The sequence below is a fragment of the Elaeis guineensis genome, chromosome 1, assembly GCF_000442705.2.
Source record: "Elaeis guineensis isolate ETL-2024a chromosome 1, EG11, whole genome shotgun sequence".
Taxonomy (NCBI): Eukaryota; Viridiplantae; Streptophyta; class Magnoliopsida; order Arecales; family Arecaceae; genus Elaeis; species Elaeis guineensis.
Window position 1 is genome coordinate 172,418,999 of NC_025993.2, and position 11,727 is coordinate 172,430,725.

Genomic DNA, 11,727 nt, shown 5'->3' on the forward strand with positions numbered 1-11,727 from the left:
CAAGATTTTGCTAAATTGAAATACGACTGTACACAGCTCCTAAACTGGAGTGGTCAATCCCATCTTGACACACGCACCGACAAGTCAAGTACTTGACTACACCCAGCAACCTTCCGTCACTGAATTAGAAATTCAGGTAGTCCAGTGCCTAAGTGCAGTGAGTTGCTTGCAAGTCACCGTGGCGGTCTCAGGTCGGAGGGACATTTATACCCATATCCCATCGGAGCAAATCTTGACAGCAGAAATAGCTCCAGAGTTGGTCACGTTCAGTGCAGATGTACCATTATATCTCACCTATATGCCATACCAGTGTCTCCACACTCTTTGGTTATGAGGACAACCAACCCATATGGCACACAACGACCTATGCTCGATAAATATTGTCGTCCTTGGTAACAACGTATCATTTGGTCGCGAACATGTTTAAGGACTAAATGACAAATCCTCCTTTGTCGAGTCTAAATAGTCCTAAGGACTTCACCACAACACAGGAGTTCATTAGAAGATGAAACATTTGTGATGAAAAAATACCAAAATAACTTTTATTTATTTATAATTCATGTACTAATACAAAAGGAGCACAACCGTCAACAGGCTGACGATTGGCTTTGGGACACTATTCCCAACAGAAAGACATGCAGTTGATTTGTCGGATAAAACATGCACTTGCAAGCAATGGCAATTGAAAATGATCCCTTGAAAGCATGCTTGCACATTCATTGAGGAAAAGGGTGATACTCTCCACTCTTATTGTGATGAATTCTTTACTGTGGAGATGCACCAACTAGCATATAGAAAAGTCATCAATCCTGTCCCCACAATTGAGATGCCATCTGCTGCCTTCCCAGTGCAAGTGATCAATATCATGCCATCTGTGACTACGCCATGAACAGGCCGTCCTAGGACTAGGAGGTTTCCATCTCAAGTTGACACGCATCCAAATAAGTGCACGCATTGTCACCAAACTGGCCACAATCGACACACATGCACGAAGAGAATCTCTTAGGAGCTTGAAGCTTTTGGTTTATTGATGGGTCATTTTTTGGATCATTGATACTATCCTTTTGGATACTATGTGACTTTGTTCTGTATTACTGTCTTTTGTTACTTTGTTCTGTCTTAGTGAATTAGTTATCATTTTGTGTTAAGACTTTTAGTTATTGCTTTATTTGCCTTATTTGTCTAATATGGTCAATATTTTCTTTCAGTACTTCATTGTTCTACAACCACGACGAGCATAATATACTAAAGAGGGGTATACTGAAGAGGAGTAGGATGCCAAGAGTGTACAAGGCAACAAAGAGGGCTAGGATCACCTTATGAATGCGGCCGTTGCACTATGTATTAAACCAATACTTTAAAATGATAAAGCAATACTTTATTATGCTAAACTAATACCGTGCCGTGATAAAATAATATTGCGATGCACTATGATAAAGCTACTCCCCACTTTAATTATGCCAGATTTGAGGCTTCTTCTGCTATGGAAGATGAAGAGGTGGATGGGGGGCTCCGAATACAGCATTGTTATATGTAAGTATGGTATGCTCGTCACAATACCTATTGATATTAAATAATATTTTAATATTATTAAGTGATACTTTATTATACTAAATCAATACTTTAATATTATTAAGCAATACTTTATTATACTTTGAACAAGTATTCTAAATTGAAAATATCATTAAGTGAGATAAAGCGTACTCGAGCAATATTTAAATTTACGATTGCTCAACCTACATTGAACATGCCAGAGCTGTTGTACAAGGCTTACATTGACTATGAGATATTAGAAGATGAATATGAGAGAACAAGACAACTCTATGAGAGGTTACTTGATCGAACAAAGTACTTGAAGGTATGGATTAGTTATGCCCAGTTTGAGGCTTCAGCTGACATGAAAGATGAAGAGATAGGTGGGGGGCTCTAGATACATCATTGTTATATAAAAGTATGGTGTGCTCGATACAATACCGCAATAGTATTAAATAATATTTTAATATTATTAAGCGATACTTTATTATGCTAAACCAATATTTTAATATTATTAAGCAATACTTTATTATGCTTTGAACAAGTATGTCGAATTGAAAAGATCATTAAGTGAGATAGAGCGTGCTTGAGCAATATTTGAACTTATGATTACTCAACCTACATTGGACATACCAGAGCTGTTGTGCAAGGCTTACATTGACTCTGAGATATCAGGGGATGAATACGAGAGAACAACACAACTCTATGAGAGGTTACTTGATCGAACAAAGTACTTGAAGGTATAGATTAGTTATGTCAAGTTTGAGACTTCAGCTGGTATGGAAGATGAAGAGGTGGGTGGGTGGGTTTTCGGATACATCATTGTTATATGAAAGTATGATATACTCACCACAATATTGCACTGCTATTAAATAATACTTTAATATTATTAAGCGACACTTTATTATGCTAAACTAATATTTTAATATTATTAAGTAATACTTTATTGTGCTTGAAACAAGTATGCTGAATTGAAAAGATCATTAAGTGAGATAGAGCATGTCCGAGCAATATTTGAACTTGCGATTACTCAACATACATTAGACATGACAGGGCTGTTGTACAAGGCTTACATTGACTACGAGATATCAAGAGGTGAATACGAGAAAATAAGACAACTCTATGAGAGGTTACTTGATCAAACAAAGCATTGTTATATGAAAGTATGGTATGCTCGCCATAATACTACACTGGTATTAAATAATATTTTAATATTATTAAGCGATATTTTATTATGCTAAATCAATACTTTAATATTATTAAGCAACACTTTATTATGCTTTGAACAAGTATGCTAAATTGAAAAGATCATTAAGTGAGATAGAGTGTGCTCGAGCAATATTTGAACTTGCGATTGCTCAACCTATATTAGACATGCCAGAGCTGTTATGCAAGTCTTACATTGACTATGAGATATCAGGAGATGAATACGAGAAAACAAGACAACTCTATGAGAGGTTATTTGATCGAACAAAGCATTGTTATATGGAAGTATGGTATGCTCGTCACAATACCACACTGATATTAAATAATATTTTAATATTATTAAGCAATACTTTATTATGCTAAACTAATATTTTAATGTTATTAAGCAATACTTTATTATGCTTTGAACAAGTATGCTGAATTGAAAAGCTCATTAAGTGAGATAGAACGTGCTCAAGCAATATTTGAACTTACAATTGCTCAACCTATATTGGACATGCCAGAGCTATTGTGTAAGGCTTACATTGACTACAAGATATCAGGGGGTGAATACGAAAGAACAAGATAACTCTATGAGAGGTTACTTGATCGAACAAAGTATTGTTATATAGAAGTATGGTATACTTGCCACAATACTGCACTGATATTAAACAATACTTTAATATTATTAAGCGATACTTTATTATACTAAATCAATACTTTAATGTTATTAAGCAATATTTTATTGTACTTTAAACAAGTATGTCGAATTGAAAAGATCATTAAGTGAGATAGAGCATGCTTGAGCAATATTTGAACATGCGATTGCTCAACCTAATTGGACATGCCAGAGCTGTTGTGCAAGGCTTACATTGACTACGAGATATCAGGAGGTGAATATCAGAGAACAAGATAACTCTATGAAAGGTTACTTGATCGAACAAAGTACTTGAAGGTATGAATTAGTTATGCCAAGTTTGAGGCTTCAGCTAGTATAGAAGATGTAGAGGTGGGTGGGGGGCTCCAGATACATCATTGTTATATGGAAGTATGGTATGCTGGTCACAATATCGCACTGCTATTAAATAATACTTTAATATTATTAAGCGATACTTTATTATGCTAAATTAATATTTTAATATAATTAAGCAATACTTTATTGTGCTTTAAACAAGTATGCCGAATTGAAAAGATCATTAAGTGAGATAGAGCGTACTCGAGTAATATTTGAACTTGCGATTGCTCAACCTATATTGGACATGCCAGAGCTGTTGTGCAAGGCTTATATTGACTACGAGATATCAGGAGGTGAATACGAGAGAACAAGACAACTCTATGAGAGGTTACTTGATCGAACAAAATATTGTTATATGAAAGTATGGTATGCTCGCCACAATACCATACTGATATTAAACAATACTTTAATATTATTAAGCAATACTTTATTATACTAAACCAATACTTTAATATTATTAAGCAACACTTTATTATGCTTTGAACAAGTATGCCGAATTGAAAAGATAATTGAGATAGAGCATGCTGGAGCAATATTTGAACTTGCAATTGCTCAACCTACATTGGACATACCAGAACTGTTGTGCAAGACTTACATTGACTACGAGATATCAAGAGGTGAATACGAGAGAACAAGTCAACCTTATGAGAGGTTAGTTGATCGAACAAAGTATTGCTATACGAAAGTATGGTATGCTCGCCACAATACCGCATTGATATTAAATAATATTTTAATATTATTAAGTGACACTTTATTATACTAAACCAATACTTTAATATTATTAAGTAATATTTTATTGTGCTTTGAACAAGTATGTCGAATTGAAAAGATCATTAAGTGAGATGGAGCGTGCTCGAGCAATATTTGAACTTGTGATTGCTCAACCTACATTGGACATGCCAGAGCTATTGTACAAGGTTTACATTGACAACGAGATATTAGGAGGTAAATACGAGAGAACAAGACAACTCTACGAGAGGTTACTTGATCGAACAAAGCATTGTTATATGAAAGTATGGTATACTCGTCACAATATCGTACAGATATTAAATAATATTTTAATATTATTAAGCGATACTTTATTATGCTAAACCAATACTTTAATGTTATTAAGTAATATTTTATTGTTCTTTGAATAAGTATGCCGAATTGAAAAGATCATTAAGTGAGATAGAGCGTACTCGAGTAATATTTGAACTTACGATTATTCAACCAACATTGGACATGCCAGAGCTATTGTGCAAGGCTTACATTGACTATGAGATATTAGGAGGTGAATACGAGAGAACAAGATAACTCTATGAGAGGTTACTTGATCGAACAAAGTATTGTTATATGGAAGTATGGTATGCTCGCTACAATACCGCACTGATATTAAATAATACTTTAATATTATTAAGTGATACTTTATTATGCTAAACTAATATTTTAATGTTATTAAGCAACACTTTATTATGCTTTGAACAAGTATGTCGAATTAAAAAGATCATTAAGTGAGATAGAGTGTGTTTGAATAATATTTGAATTTGCGATTGCTCAATCTACATTGGACATGCCAGAGCTATTGTGCAAGGCTTACATTGACTACGAGATATTAGGGGATGAATACGAGAGAACAAGACAACTCTATGAGAAATTATTTGATCGAACAAAGTATTGTTATATGAAAGTATGGTATACTCGCCACAATACCGTACTGGTATTAAACAATACTTTAATATTATTAAGCAATACTTTATTATGTTAAACCAATACTTTAATGTTATTAAGCAACACTTTACAATGATAAAATAATACTTTAATATAATAAATAAATACTTTACAATGGTAAAATAGTACTGTACAATACTAAAATAATATTACGTTGGTATGGAAGATGACAACTTTTTCAAGTTCATCAAAAATCAAACTCTGCCATAGTATCACATATCCAAAAGAGCATATCATAGTATTGCAACTTAAAGTAGTACCACAGTAATTGAATATGTCCAAAATAATGCCCATACATCAAATGTCCAAAATATTTGACAATAAAATAATACTTAATCCTTATGTCGCTCAGCTATGTATTTCTCAATGCCCTCCTTTTGAGTGCTTCGGTGATCCATCAGATTATGGTGTGCCATATGAGTCCTATACCAGTTCATGCTGCAAGTCTTCATCGCTGTCCAAAATTTTTTACTACTCCTGGAGAAGGACTGAACCCATAGGCAAACATGGACCCTACAATTAACATCTCCATCTTGATCCCGACAATCTGATATGTGTTCCACAGAGTAGTCTTCAAGCACAATATCTCGACAATGTTTCAACCATAGTCCGAAAAAGCTCATCAATGTCAAACCATTTTATATTTGTTAGTATTGAACCAGCGAATTACCATGAACAGAGTGATAGAGCAAGAAAAAGCCAACCAACTCCCATCAATATCAACATGGCTTGAGACATTGTGGGATAAAATGATACAAGCACCATAAAATAAGCGAGCAAGAGCAACCTGACCAGCGAATTGCCATAAACATCAAAAGGTGCCAGTGCCACTTATCAAAATTGCCATAAACATCAAAGAGTGATTAATGAAATTGAGATTTTATACTTACAATAGTTTCGACAGTTTTTTTTGCTACTGAACTTTTTACAGAGTCATAGTGCAAAAATTTTTCACGCATGATATCAAATACCAAAAGGTGCCAGTGCCATTTATCAGTGGTGTTGAGTGGAAGTATTATGTAGCGACATGTGGCAAGTATGTCAGGAGAAATATGATTAAAAGATAAACACGTAGTGTTTGTCATCCCTCCTATAATTTTTTTCATAGCATCTTTATCTGGATATTCACCTAGTTTTCAGAAATGGTTTAACATCTCATGCCGCCAATAATTAGAAAGAAAAATATGTTAGCAGCTCAATATTATTTTACAAAGCTTAGATGTAACATTGAGAATAAAAATTATAGATAATTTATATCGTGGACTCCATGCACAGGTAGGAGATGTTGCATTGTCTATTGAAGCTTTCTTCATTGAGCATAGTTTTCATTATACGCATCCAACAATTGATTATCTGTTCATTCATACAAATAGAATTCACAAACTTTAAAAGAAAAATTTTACAATATTATTTGCGTAGGCTCAACTTACATCATTAGATATTGCCTCTGAAGATAATAATTTGCATAGGCTCAAGTCTTCAACCCATATAGAACTATATGTGGTATCCTCCTTCCAAATAAGGTCCCTAAAAATAATGATAATTCACTTACAAATACTAGAGAAAAGTAATAATTTCGAATATACCTATCATTGATATAAAATCTTGCAACCATATGCTCATACCTACTATCTTGAGCCGTACCAGCATCTATTATGCCAACATTCTGCATACAACGAAGTATCAGTTGACACTTAAAAAGTATCAAATAATTTAATTAAAGAATCAAATAATTTAATTAAAGATCAAATAACTACAAAATAGTATCAATGTATTATCAAAGAAGTATCAGAAAACTACCATAGCAATATCAGAAAAATTAGAACTAAGAAAGTATCACTTAGCACTAAAATGTATCAAGTAGCTAAAAAAAAGTATGAAATGACTATAAAGTAATATCAATATAGTATAGAGAAGTATCAGATGATGAAATCAGAAACATATAAAACTACTAGAGGCAGTATCAGAAAATATATTGATAAATGTTTACCTTATCACTAGAAGCATCAATGGTTGTTGTAGGATTCTTGTGCCTCTTTTTGTACTTGCAGCCAACCAGATAGTCTTTCACCATCCTGGTTAATGTCGACTTCCTATCCACCTTCTCCTTCAACCTCTTGACAATTGAAGAAGGCCCTCCATCTTTGTTTTTCTCCTCAGTGTTGGCATCCTCATTACCCCCATAACTTCCACCAAGGTCATGATCATCATTCTTGCTCTCATCTTCGCCCTCCTCCTCCTCCTCCTCTTCTTTCTCCTTTTTTTTTTCCTTCTTTGCCTCCTCTTTTTCTTCTTGTCGCTCATTTTTCTCGTCGTCCTTTGTCCCTTCTCCTCCTCCTCCTCCTCCTCCTACTTCTTCTTCTTCTTCTTCTTCTTCTTCTTCTTGCTCAACCTTTTTTTTGGATTTGCCATCATCGTCATCCTCATTATTAGATGAGGATGCATATGATTCAGACCCAGAGTCGGATGAGTCAAAACCATAAAACACCACTCCACGATTATTTCTTTCCAAAATGCGGCAAAATTTTCTGCAATTTCTCTTCAATAACTTGATCTTTGCTTTCAAGGTCAAGATCTCATCATCTTTTTTTTTATTGCTTTGTTCAAGCATCTCGACCCTCTGCACAAGACTCTGAAAATTCACACTATAAGATGTGCCAGCAATATCCATTTGTTTCTTCTTTCTTTCCTCCCTCTCAATAGTGGTAGCCCTATTAGCATACATCTGAAAAATATTTACACCAATAGATGTTTCACTGAGGTACTTATGCTCGAATGGGGCAAGCTGATACTCTTTGATCTGATGAAAGTATAAAGTATCAATATGGTAGTATTATTATATTACAAGACAATATGATATCGGAGATGTTCAGTACCAAAATAACATATGACAATATTACCTTATCAGTGGTAATCCCACTGATATTCTCTTCAATCTTATTAATACATTTTAATCATTTCACTTTCCACTTGAAGAGATGGGGCTTTACTGTCCTATCACCTAGGGGTGTCCAGATGGAGGAAACTCTCTCTAGAAACCAAGCCTACATCAAATAATAATAAAAGATATTAGCAAGCTTAATATTACTACAAAGTTATTTACTATAAAATATAAAATTAATATAGCATAATTGTACTTGATACTTACCAACAAACCGATAGCACAATCATTTAAGTAACCAGATGATGGCTTCATATTATTTTTTCAATCATGTATCGCTCGATGACTGGATATTATGTTCTCGATCAAAAATATATAAACAGCTATCCACCAGTCGAACTCACCCAACTGTCAATATGGTCAACATATTGGTGTATAAATCTTGGCATCCCTATTATAGACAAGGAAAAAAGTATCATGTTCAACATAGCCAACATGAAGACAGAAACAAAAGCTTTCACCTCTTTCTCTCTTTTAGAGCCAACATAAAACTTTAATAGTTTCTCAAGATTATTTCTATGCCCCCAATCTCAAGAACCCTCAAGCAATTCATTATATGTTTTACCTTTCAGGGATGGCCCCTCCTCGTCAAGTTCTACTGGTAGGCCGGTGAGAGGGAGGCCAAGCATTGCGGCGAGCTCATCTTTTTCAAGCTTCAGCTCTAAGCCGTCGCCAACGATAAATAAACCTCTTTGCTCATCGAATCGTTTGATGAGCATATGCAACCAATTTGGGCTGATAGACAACTCTGGGATATCAAGGAAGTGTGTAAATGGTGTCTTCTGTAGAAGCTTCTTTTTTACATCCGAGATTGACTCCTTTATACTCTTCTTCCCTTTCTCTTTAGCATCCAGCATTCTATACAATGAACTTGGAGAGCATCTACTCTCTAACCTCCTGGTATATAAATCAGCCCTCTTACGTTTAGTTTGAACCTATAGCCCAACACAATGGAGGTCTTGGCATTACACGTAATATATAAGAAAACATTTAGTGGAAAAGATAACTCTCTTTTTTTATGTAAGGATCCTAAGCTCTGAAACCATATGAAAGTACTAAATATGCATATCGGTGTACAAATTATGCACAACGAAATATAAATTACCTTTCACTTGTATCAATTAGGCATCATTGAGCATGCAATTTGAATTATTTCTCATTCAATCATAAACAACAAAAATTTGAATCAAACCATTTCTAGGGTTTCAATTGAGGAAAAAATGTTTACCGATTGGGATTTCTTGCACCGGCCTCCGGGCGTGAACATTGCTCTAGTGTAATAGAGGGAGACAGAAGCACCAACGGGAGAGCGAAGAGTATGCTCATTCAGCGTGATGGAAGGAGACGGCAATCGATGGAGGATTAACAAAATAAAGGGAGGTGGCCATCAGTGGGGAGATCAACAACGTGAGGAGATCGTGTTAGATGATAAGGACGAAAGAAAGCAGACCAACTTGAGGGGATCGATGGTCGGAGATGAGCGGCAAACTAGGGAGGTGCACGATTGTGTTGAAAGTTCGGAGAGCGCGTAGTGGATGTTGGATGACTAGGACGAGGGAGAAAAGAGTTCGTGCTCGTTTAAATATCAAAAAGATAATTAAATAATTTTAGTGTATTTGGATAGTTTTTTTTAATTTAAGTTTCAAATGGAATGTAGTTTTTATTTTAAATTAGAAAGGGGAGTTTGTTTTAACTTCAAAGTGAAAATAGGAATTTTAGGGGATGGGATCACAGCCTCTCCAAACTTCGACGTGGCTGTTCAAGGATGTGGAGAAGATCTCCAGCACAGTGATGTCGATCACGCTGGCTGCCAATGAGGGTACTGTGGCGTGGCTTCACGCGTCTTGGGCTCAATGCCGATAAATTCTAACATCCTCCGTTAGGATCGAGACAAGGACGGATTTCTAACTCCAAGTCTGGAATTTGTGTCTGGTATCTTGTCTGATGAAAGGCGTTAAAGACGAAAAATATCTCCTTGACTACGGAAAGCAGCTGTGGTTTAGCACCAATTTATTGGGAGTACAAAATCTCATGTGGCATATGTGACCCCAACAAAAGCACGATGTTTGCTGATTTTACATTTAATCCATTTACAGGACACACCATAGGATACAGGCAAGAACGCGAGAAGGGATGATACTCTTTCGGTTCTCTAAAATTCAATCTCTATTATTATTTAATATTTAATATTTAAATTATATTTAAATTTTAATTATAAATTAAATAAATTAAAAATATAATTATTTCAATTTTTATTTTAATCCATTTCAATTTTGATCATGAACAAACATACCCTTCTCCTCTCTCTCTCTCTATATATAACTGAACTTTTCCCACCTTTTATTTTCTTAAAAAAAAAATACATAATACTTTATTCCCTCTTCAGACTGAATTCTACTGATTATGAGCATATTGTAAATACTAACTTTTTTATTAAATGCACCAAATGGAAAAATTTTATAAAGCTTTTAAATTTTATACTAGGATACCACCAAATAAGATAGTAATGTGAGTGTGATTGAGGTTCATAAGGACATTATGTACCTTTTCTAAAATGGCAAAGAGGCTTCAAATTTCTATAGAAAGTAGTTTTTTTCAATACATATGACTTTGATAAATAAAATTATTATTTATATTGATGCACAATGTAGAATGTTTTAGTTGTTTCTTGGCAACTATAAATGTAGAAATCTACCTAGTATACCAAAGTCTTTTTAGCAAGTTACATCAGAAACTACTTATGAACATTAAATTTGGAACATAATTACCGAGCAGCTTATGTATAACTCAAAATCGATCATATTATATAGTAAAAGGAGAAAATATACTCTTCATTTGTCCAAGTTTGATACTAAAGTATGCAGGATTCATGCCATGTTTATCATTTATTTTAAGAGTATAAGATGAATAATAATGGGTAGTAGATAAGTTTGGGTTGCCCAATTTGATAGGCCAATAAAAGTTTATCCATTTCAAGTATGAAACAGGTGAGATTTGTGCTGATTTTGGTGTAAAATGTCATAATTAGACTCTTATGTCATGCCACAACTACTTTTGATATCATAAACTTCATGAAATATATGTCATAATATTAAAATATCTCTTATATATAGCTTCCTTCTGAAATTTTGCAATCATGGCACTAGATAATTTGCTTTTCTTAAATCAAAGTAACCATATGCAGATTGTTTTCTCCTTTACATTATTTACCCTTTATCATTTACTCTCTATCCATTTTATAAATAATAAAATGGAAACGCGATTCTCACCTATTTTCATCCTGTTTCTCAAGTACGCACCGTACCTTCCTCCTCCAAAACAATCGGGGGGTTCCAACGGAGAA

General features: G+C 34.3%; 1 protein-coding gene across 2 annotated transcripts; it reads right to left on the reverse strand.

Annotated features, from left to right (window-relative positions):
* Positions 1 to 5,650: 5,650 nt before the first annotated feature.
* On the reverse strand, positions 5,651 to 11,607 carry LOC105039602 (uncharacterized). 2 transcript variants are annotated; one of them, XM_073248651.1, is made up of 6 exons: positions 8,592 to 11,607; positions 8,344 to 8,487; positions 7,434 to 8,243; positions 7,069 to 7,109; positions 6,874 to 6,970; positions 5,651 to 6,230 (listed from the first exon to the last, which is right to left on the reverse strand). In XM_073248651.1, the coding sequence occupies exons 3-6, from the start codon at positions 8,166 to 8,168 to the stop codon at positions 6,072 to 6,074; spliced, it is 1,032 nt and encodes a 343-aa protein (XP_073104752.1). In that variant the 5' UTR covers positions 8,169 to 8,243; positions 8,344 to 8,487; positions 8,592 to 11,607; the 3' UTR covers positions 5,651 to 6,071. The 2 variants fall into 2 exon arrangements, with proteins under 2 accessions (XP_073104752.1, XP_073104757.1); XM_073248656.1 differs by having other exon boundaries at positions 6,092 to 6,796.
* Between the last annotated feature and the right edge of the window lie 120 nt (positions 11,608 to 11,727).

Coding starts and splice junctions, on each gene's coding strand:
- LOC105039602 (XM_073248651.1), bottom strand. CDS start 8,168: ATGTATGCTAATAGGGCTACCACTATTGAGAGGGAGGAAAGAAAGAAG. Junction 6,971..7,068: donor GGTACGGCTCAAGATAGTAG/GTATGAGCATAT, acceptor CATTATTTTTAG/GGACCTTATTTGGAAGGAGG. Junction 6,231..6,873: donor CAGAGGCAATATCTAATGAT/GTAAGTTGAGCC, acceptor TTCGCTGGTCAG/GTTGCTCTTGCTCGCTTATT.